The 9,221-nt window shown below is 33.2% G+C and overlaps 3 protein-coding genes and 1 non-coding gene across 4 annotated transcripts; 1 reads left to right on the top strand and 3 right to left on the bottom strand.

Moving 5' to 3' along the window:
- Positions 1–5: 5 nt before the first annotated feature.
- Positions 6–1,893, bottom strand: LOC107363073 (ribitol-5-phosphate xylosyltransferase 1). Its single transcript, XM_015930246.3, has 3 exons — positions 1,654–1,893; positions 705–1,547; positions 6–626 (listed from the first exon to the last, which is right to left on the bottom strand). The coding sequence occupies exons 2-3, from the start codon at positions 1,342–1,344 to the stop codon at positions 187–189; spliced, it is 1,080 nt and encodes a 359-aa protein (XP_015785732.1). The 5' UTR covers positions 1,345–1,547; positions 1,654–1,893; the 3' UTR covers positions 6–186.
- Positions 1,894–3,476: 1,583 nt separating this feature from the next.
- LOC107363258 (amyloid protein-binding protein 2-like) lies at positions 3,477–6,036 on the bottom strand. The gene has a single exon (XM_015930457.3). It carries the CDS (start codon positions 5,620–5,622, stop codon positions 3,688–3,690), a length of 1,935 nt encoding a protein of 644 aa, XP_015785943.1. The 5' UTR covers positions 5,623–6,036; the 3' UTR covers positions 3,477–3,687.
- A 559-nt stretch (positions 6,037–6,595) lies between these two features.
- Hpr1 (THO complex 1-like protein Hpr1) lies at positions 6,596–8,747 on the bottom strand. The gene is made up of 2 exons (XM_015930458.3): positions 8,512–8,747; positions 6,596–8,420 (listed from the first exon to the last, which is right to left on the bottom strand). Exons 1-2 carry the CDS (start codon positions 8,566–8,568, stop codon positions 6,717–6,719), a joined length of 1,761 nt encoding a protein of 586 aa, XP_015785944.1. The 5' UTR covers positions 8,569–8,747; the 3' UTR covers positions 6,596–6,716.
- A 378-nt stretch (positions 8,748–9,125) lies between these two features.
- On the top strand, positions 9,126–9,217 carry TRNAI-UAU (transfer RNA isoleucine (anticodon UAU)). The gene is given in 2 exon segments: positions 9,126–9,163; positions 9,182–9,217. It is a non-coding gene; the product is annotated as a tRNA-Ile (tRNA).
- The last annotated feature ends 4 nt before the right edge of the window (positions 9,218–9,221 follow it).

Below are 9,221 nucleotides of genomic sequence, written 5' to 3'. Positions count from 1 at the left end.
TTGCATTTTTTTGTTCAAGGTTATTTTAATAGATTTAACTAAATTCTAAATAGTTTTGCACTTAAATTACAATTGAAAATTTCTTCCAATAATACCAAATTGATGTTTACGAATATTGAATACAAATAGAGAGATATCACCCAATCAATAGAATTCCTCTTGAAATTTTTCGTTCCAATGATGAATTCATTTCTTTCTGGCTTCATGAGTCCAGTTTGAAATGTATATCACAGGAGCGTTAAATTTTTTGAATAAACGGTATGCTGAATAAGGATCATAGTTTGATTTTTGATCTTTAAGTTGGTTTGAATTTTGTTTTACCACTGGTGGCGATCCATGAGATAAAGCTTGAGCGTCACGATGCAATTCATAATTCATTCCAATTGGTGTAAGGTTAGATAACCTTAAAGCTTGTAAATAAAGCTCAATAGCTTCATTATTTTCATTTATTTTCCATTCTGGGCGGCTTTTCGCAATACAAACTCCTTTATCAAAAGTTTTCAGTACATTCATAAGCTCAACTCGAGAAGAATTGGACACTGTCCCGTCAAAATCGCAGGTATATGATCTTTCCGCTGAAGATATGAGTTTGTTCAGATCAGGAAAGTTCCGATAAATAGCAACATCTAAGGGAATATTATTAATTTATTAGTGATTATAAGTAAAGATTCTTCAAATGATCTATAGACTCCTAATTGACTTACCATTTGATTTGAGATACTTTTTTATCCAATCGCTGAGACCGAATTCTTGACCATATAAAATAGCCGGAGAATTGACTGACGGCTGGCTATCTTTTCTGGAAGATAAATTTTGAATCTTAGCCAACCATTGCTTAACAAATTCCATTTTGTCTTTAGATTGCCCGTTTAAAACAAAAATCATGTTTTTAGAATCCTTTGGTCTAGCAGCGAAAAAAAGATAATTTACTAATGATTGTGGTGTTATAGATGGCCCACTGCGAAATTTTACAATAAATCGATCAACTTTTCTAAATCCATATTGATAGAATGGACTTTTTTTACTGAGTTCTCCCGTCAATATATGTTCCCAAAGATAAATTCCCATCGCTGCTTTAGACCATATCTCGATGAAATCTAATGGTTCATTGCTTAGCTGTTTATTACTCAATGACTTAACATGAACATTATCCAATGGACCCCAATAGTTGTAATCAATTGTTCTAGAGTCGATATGATTGATTAGGTTAATCATACGGCGCCCATCGTCACGATAGTAATTCGATTCCTTAGGCACTTTGAATATGAATATGAAGGCGGTTAAGGTCATCAAAACAAAATTGACGCCAAAAACGGCAACTGTACACTTTTTTAAGGCAATCATTGAGATGTCTTTTTTTGCAGATTATTGCTCAAGATTGTCTCATCAAAACAACCCAATAGGTATGCCAGCTCACCAGTATTTATTGCTTATATGTTTAATTGTTGTGTCCGATTTTCTTGGGTTCACATGGCATTTCAGTTTTCTTAAGTTTACATCTTCAAGATTTCAGATTGCCAATCATGTCTAACGCCATTGTTTTAAGTCTAATGATAAAAACAATATCATGTATAGAATGAGGTTCACAGGTTCAAAGGAAAGGGGAGTTAAATCACAAGACCTTATTCCAAGGCCTTGGTAAATTATGCTTACCATAAACATTTTTATAACGATACCAATACAATATGACTTTTGACAGCCAGTTTCATAAACTCGCATAAATAAACGGCCCAAACAATTTATAAAATTTCACTTATTTATTACCAATCCTTGCATAATAGCTGAGAAATATTCAAACAGATAAATAGATTTAAATCAAATCGAAAGGGGTGATATTAATGAAATCCATACCAACATAGAAAAATCAATTGAAATCATCTGCTTGTCACTCTAGAATCTTTACTCAATAAGATTAGCAGCCTTTACTCTTTGGTAACGCCTCTGATTCAGAAGCTTTAAGGCTTAAAGTTTAAGCTGCGGCCTAAAGAAGTCATTGCATCAGCCATCTAACGGTGAAAATAATAAATCGCTCGTCTATGAGTAACAATAGTGAAAATGAATTTTTGTTGATTTTGAACGTTAATTAATAATCGTTTCTAATTCTGTTCTTTATTTTAAAATATTGACATTTGAGAATTCTGAGCTTCTATCCGTCTCTTTGTAGTTTATTTTTACAGTTTTTTACATAAAACTTTAAATGTTGATGTGATTTTGATCAACTTTGTTCTGTACATGTTTAAAAAGTTCTGACCTCTTAAAGAATGGACCTTCACTGGTTTTTAAAACCTGAATGAATTGTATACCAAAAATATGTAAACGTAACTAGATTAAATGTATTATGAATGGGTTGAATGAATATTCAAAACTTTTTTCCAAATGCACAACATCGCACATTTGATGCCATATGGATATGATGCATATTGATTTCAACAAAAAAATGGAGGTCTGTGGTAGTAAACGTTTCAGACGGATGTTAGGTAATTGATTATCTTGATTGCTGAATTATAAAGAATTGTTGGTGATTAGAAACACAGGAAAATTAGAAGGGATTTTCTACCTCACGTCTAGGAATGCAAGATGATAAAATAAAAACTAAATAATCTGAGAAAATAAACAAATAAACATTAAGACTTTCCCAAAGAGTTGTCTACAATTGATATGAGTAAAAGATGAGGAAACTTCCTAATCTTGAATAACTAGAGTATTGTAAAATCCATGCCCCCTGCAAGTCATAATTGTGTTCTCTAAATCTTTTTGTGGAATCCGTGTTGATCCTTTACTTGACTGTACTGAACTTTGTAACAACATTTTCCCCCAACTATGAATAGATCCTGAATCAGAGAATACCAACTCTCCTTATACTTTCTTATGAAAATTAAAAGGACAAACCATTTCAATCCTAGACAATATAGAATCTATCAATTAATCTAATATTAGATCTCCCAAAAAACTTAATGGAAGGATAATATCTTTCAACCCTTAATCACCGATCTGGGTCCTGTCGTCGGAATGCATGTAAGTATTATTTTAAAGCGATATAAATTAATGTACATTAATGGTTACCCTCAGGTAGAAAGTTTTTGATTTATTTTAAGCATTCTCCTTGGGAATTGAAAGTGTCTCAGAACACGTTAGGCAAGGGTAACCATCAATGGGTCACTTTAATATTTGGCTATACTTTTTGTGCCTGTTAGTATTTCTGATGACATGCTGTAAAAGTCATCTATTATCTAATAACATGGTTTGACAGTGGGGAAGGTTCAATAAATAAGACTGAAAAGATGATATTAAGTTTGTAAAGAATGATGATTAGTGATCATAATTCTCTAATTAACCTTTTGAACTAAATTATATTCTGGCAAGATATTTCATTATCTTATTCACGTTTACAATGCATCCAAAGGTTTATTTTCAACCAGTTCATTCTAAACTGAATTATTCAATTGAAGACAAAAATGAACGTTTTTAACACAGTCTTGACAACAAAATATATATTTATTGGACAAAAAAGAAATAAGCAAGATTAAAATCAGCGATAATAAACAAGTAGATATTATAATAAATTGTTAAAAGGCCAGCTTTTTTTTACTTGCTCTTTTCATCTTTGTTGATTGAGCATATTAAATTTTTCGATGATTAATCAAGATATACATACAAGATATGTAATATCTTTGTTAGAATTAAAAGTCAAATCTGATGTAATCTATTGGAAAAGAAATGCTTCTTTATCTCCTCAAGATTCAATAAACCCGGAGATTCGTCCGATAAACTGGTGAATAAGTTTTTCTGTGTAATAGTTGCCACCATTGAATCACGCTGGGCTTTCCATGATCGAAACAGTTTTATGTATTCCTGAGCTTTCTCATCTTCACCATTCCTCGTGTAAATTGTAATAATTCCTTGATATTCAAACTCTAATCCACTGTAAGCTCCTCCAAAGACTTTGGTTCCAATTTCAATTGCTTTAAGATAATAATTTTCTGCTTGTGGATACAGCTCCATGTCATAACAATATAACGAGGCGAGAAACCCATAAGATTGTGCTACTTCGTAATCATCTTTTCCAAGACATTTTTCTTTAATTTCAATTGAAAGCAATTGGAAAACTTCAGAGTCCTCGTATCTATGCATGCTTTGATATAATCTACCCAAATTAGAATAATGTTTGGCTGTCTGTAAATTTTCTTCACCAAGAAGACTTTTGGTTATGTCTAGAGCTCTACGGTGAAGCTTGTGAGCATCCATCAACAATTCGGTTCTACCAACCATATCCATGTTATCGATGGCTATTTCTTCAATGATTAAAGCTTTTATCCTCAGTACATTGGTAAGTAGATGATGGTCTGGAGGTAACAAAGTTTCTAGAGACATTTTGGCGAGTTCAATGTGATACAAACTCATATCGAAGTGACCAGTTGAATATTCTTGGATATAATATTCAAAAGCTAAATCTTGACGAGCCAACGCTAATGGCAAGTTTATACATTGTTCCGTAAGAGTATGAGGTCCAAAATACTGTTTACGGAAGTTGAGAGCATATAGGTAAAGTTTGACTGACTGTGACAACAAATCAACATTGTGATAGTAGTACCCCATGGCAATTAAAAGGTCGCCAACAATGGGATGGAAACGAGATATTTCTTGGAAATCACATTTCTCGTCTAAATTGAACATTTCTTTAGCAACAAGTAAAGCTTGTCTTAATAAATAATCTGCACTTTCAAAGTCTCTTTTAATCACACATGATCGTCCTGCGGTTAAAAGTATATCAATTAAAGCTATTCGCGGTGTCCAGGGGGAAATATGCTCTAAAGCTTTACAGCTCCATTTGTAGGCCTCTTTGTAGAGACTTTGAGCAGCAAATAAACAGGCAAATTGGCTGTAAGCTTGAGCAACGTCAAATTGATCTTTGCGATTTTCATAATTGTTGACTTCTATTTGGGACAGCATTTCATCGTAAAGAACTGTAGCTTCCTTGAAGCGAGAATAAGACACAAGAGACCCAAGTAAACGAGTTTTGATTCGGAATGTCCATGGTTCAATAGATGAATCTCCAGTATCAATCACAGGTAAATAAAGAGTGAGACAAGTTGATAAAATTCTTTCAGCTTCAACATACCATCCAGCCTCCATAAGGAATCCAGCTAATGCGAAACCTCTTTTCATTGATCTTATTCGACTTTTCCTTAACAAAGTGCTATCACTATTTGATTTTTGAACGGCCTCTAGAAGTGAGGCTACATCTTTGGCCATATACTTGCACAAGTCGTTAGTTAAATTGAATCCTTCGTCCATTAAGCGTTGAAGTAACATATGGAGTGTTTGCCTTTGACCTTCATTGAACATAACTAGATTCACGAAATTATTTAGGTTTGATAAATATGTTCCTAAAATATTCCAGTGTTCATTCATAAACATCTCTAAGTATAGATCGATTTGGAGACGAACAGGTAAACAGTGAAGGTTATATTCAACCTTCTTCATACTGGACACTATTGATTTTAAACAAATGTTATATAATTTTAAAGAGCAACATTCAAAGTAACATCGTGATGCAGATGATGATCCAGAACATGGATTACTTGGACGACCAGGTGAAAGATCAGCATTAAACTGGGACATTTTTAGGCCAAGAATTTGTATGGCCCAGAATCACAAATTTAAAAACTATAAATAAATAATAAACACAAGTAGAGATGAGAACAATACACGAAGGAATAAAAGGAAGAAAAAACAACTTAAAAAACAGTTGTTTTACTGTTGTTGTTTTTCTCTGTGTTTCAGTTGTTGGTCGATAAATGATATTAAAATCAAGGCCTGAAAGCAAAGCTGATTCCTCAAGGGCTACTTGTTGGTTACCATTTTCAGCGATTCAATTTTTCCTTCTTCAAATCTCAACTTTCTACCTTGAATTCAGTTGAACAACTTAACTGCAATTAAGGTAAACCAAGATTGAAAGAAAGGATAAGCTATTTATTTCTCACTCTTCTTTTTCATTCTTCACATCCTCTTATTGGAAATGTTCTAATAAATTTGAGTATTATAATTTAGCGCGTAGATTGAAAAACAAATACAAATTAGTTTATCAAGACAGATTAATTGCTAGGTTCAATGTATTCAATAGTGATGATAAAATTTTGGTTTATTAAGAAATTAAACACAAAAAAAATCAATCCAGAATTGAATATATTTCACCATTCAGTCAAAATGTTCAATTGTCTTCCTGATTTATAATGATTTCACTTATAGGAATTGTTCTCAATCTGCTTTAATTTTCATCAACTAAGTTCACTTTAATTTGTAATTAGGACCGGATCATTGAACTTATTTTATAATCACTATTTATTTTTTTTCATTATAAACTACTGTCAAATTAATGGAGTCTTCATTGATACTTGTGCTTATCTTTCACTTGTCAAACACATCAATGTGTGAAAAATATGGTTTGATCATAATTGACAATCTACTAAGCCAATCTGGGGAATTATCTAAAAGTTTTCATTACATCTGGATCAATCGACTTAAAATTAAACATGATTTAGTTGAAAATTTAACAAAATTCATGTGATAGTATATGAGTAATATTTAGACAAAGTTAAATTGCTAATGAGGCGATTTAATAACCCATGATTGTAGAACATTGGATAGTAGAAAGTACAAAGATGTGTTGATTTACATAAAAATGGTCGAGGTGAAAATTAAATATATTTGATAAACTATACAGAGGCTTTCTCTTCCGTTCTTTTAATTTCGTTTTGAGCATGATTGTCGGTTGAACCTAGATTAGAGTTTTCATCAATCTGTTTCAATAATTCATCATTACTGATATCTTCAGCATCATCAATAGCTAAATCTTGAGATCCTTTGTTACCATCAGCAGCATTTAACTCTTTAACAACCTTTTCAATAACTGTATCCAGATATTGAACTATAGGTTTAACCATCGATTGGTTACTTGGCGTGAAAAAGTATGAAGATTTAGAGCCCAACAAGCGTAAAGATCTCCAATTAAAATCAGAATCATCTGCCAGCATTTTCTGTCGATCCTCTGCAGAATATTCATCATATGAAGTTTTCACATCACCGAAGAATTCATCAACAGGTGGTATAAATATACGTTTCTTGCTGAGACAGGCTTCCAAATTATCCGAGCACAAGTTCCATAGCTTTGTTAATTCTGGATTACCAATGATGACTTTACCAAAAGATTCAGCATGTTTAATTTCATCACCAACTCTTTTTCTACCATTAACCATAGTTGGTTCTTTACTGATTGTTTCGTTGATTTCTTTCAATCCAGGACAACCATCATTTTTCCAGTTACACCAAAACTCTTCTCTTTTTAAAATGTGTTCAATTATCTGGGTCATTTCTTGTCCATTTGGTGGAGTCTTTCCTATTAATTCCAGAACTTTTTCATTGCTCTGTTTCAACCAAGCATTCTGCTCTTCAGTTAAGGTTTGGCTTTCTTGTTTACTTTTAACGTAAGTTGTTAAGTATTGAAAAAGGATTAAAAATTGTACAAGGATATATCTTCTAAAGCTAGAGTCACTTAACTGCAATTCTAATAGCCTCTGGTTTGTTAAATACTTTGTGAAGTGGATCTGTTCCCCTTGGATGTCGACCTTTTCTGTAGCTTTGTTGCTTTGTGGATCAAGTTTGAAAGTTGAGAAGGCAGTAAGAACGTCTGTTGAGTAACTCTGAAATTGCTTCCAGTTCGGTTTGGAATAGCAAAGGTTAGGATTTTTGAAGAATGACTGTAATTGCCAAAATTTTCTGTAAAGATTATAATCAACTTGTACCACTTCTGAGGTCGGCATTTCACCTTCTTCCATAGGTGAATCAGAAATACTTGAAGCATCAGACAAATCTTCTTGGGCGGATATAGCGACAACATTTTCTTGATTAAACTCTGATGTAAGATTAAGGCCTGATCTTTCAAAAAGAGGGAAAAATCGAGCAAGAAATTCCAATATTCTTCCACCAAACACGGTATGCTGTGATCTTGATAATCGACGAAGCAAATCATTACATGATCGAAGCATTTGATTTTTCACATTGTTAAAAAAAATGTCCTCCTTCCAAATGTTCACTCGGTTTTCCAGTAGAGAGAATAACTCTTCACATTTGTTCAAGGGTTTGCAGTCAAATAAATCAGTCAACAGAAGAATAGGTAAACCTCCCAAGCAAATTCCACTTCGTACGGCTTTAATGGACAATTCTATGATCTTTTCATACCATTGATAATCATCATTGTCTGTATTCAGTCTTATATATTTATGTAAAACATCGCGAAATCCAGTATCAACAGCAGTTTTAATATCTATTTCAAGTCCAGCTTGAGCTTTATCGAGCAAGTTGCGGCATGATACAAGAAGCTCATTGACTTTATCTTCCGATAATGCCTTCTCAACATATTCCTAGAGCAAAAAAGAATGAACAGGAAAATTAGTAATCAGTAAATTCATAACGATTGTCAGATAGATTAAAATACCAGTAAACCATACATACCAAAACTTGTTTTCGAATCTCTTGGTGACTAATTGATTCCATGACAACAATTACCATTAAAATTCACCGTCACCATCAGCGAAACAATTGCTTTACCAAGACCTAGACAACACAAAATTTGCAACCTAATTACTTATATTAGAAAACCAAAATTACACCAAAATATAACTAAACGCGGTAACCACAAAACAAGTTGATTTAAAGATAAATGTAACAGCGTTCATTCATCTGTTTCAGCTGTTCAGGTAGATTAGAAACCCAACTCTGCGCATATTCACACCGATGCGCGTTTTTTCAATGCTTTTGAACTTTTGTATTCGCTAACCTGTCGTATCGCCTTTGGATCCATTCCTAAAATAAAATTTGCTCCGAAGCAAGTTCAGTAGCTTAAGAAAGTCAACTCAATAAACCCTGATAATTGAACAGGGAATAGCCTTGCCTGTACTCATTTCATTTCCCTCCCTTAACCTGTTGAAATGAGCCAAACTACAAACCAGGTAGAGCCATCTACTGGCATGGACACCCATTTTATTTGGAAATCAATTTTTATCCAAAATTAAGATTTGGTCTCTTCTCTGATAGAACCACAAATTTTTCCTGTGAATATTACGACTGCTCCATTGGCGCAATTGGTTAGCGCGCGGTACTTATAAGCAGTATTTGCGTAGTCATGCCGAGGTTGTGAGTTCGAGCCTCACATGGAGCATTAT

The sequence above is a fragment of the Tetranychus urticae genome, chromosome 3 (assembly GCF_039701765.1).
Source record: "Tetranychus urticae isolate SD_2017Ah chromosome 3, NJAU_TeUrti_SD_1.0, whole genome shotgun sequence".
NCBI lineage: Eukaryota > Metazoa > Arthropoda > Arachnida > Trombidiformes > Tetranychidae > Tetranychus > Tetranychus urticae.
This window is presented reverse-complemented; position numbering and strand designations above follow the sequence as displayed.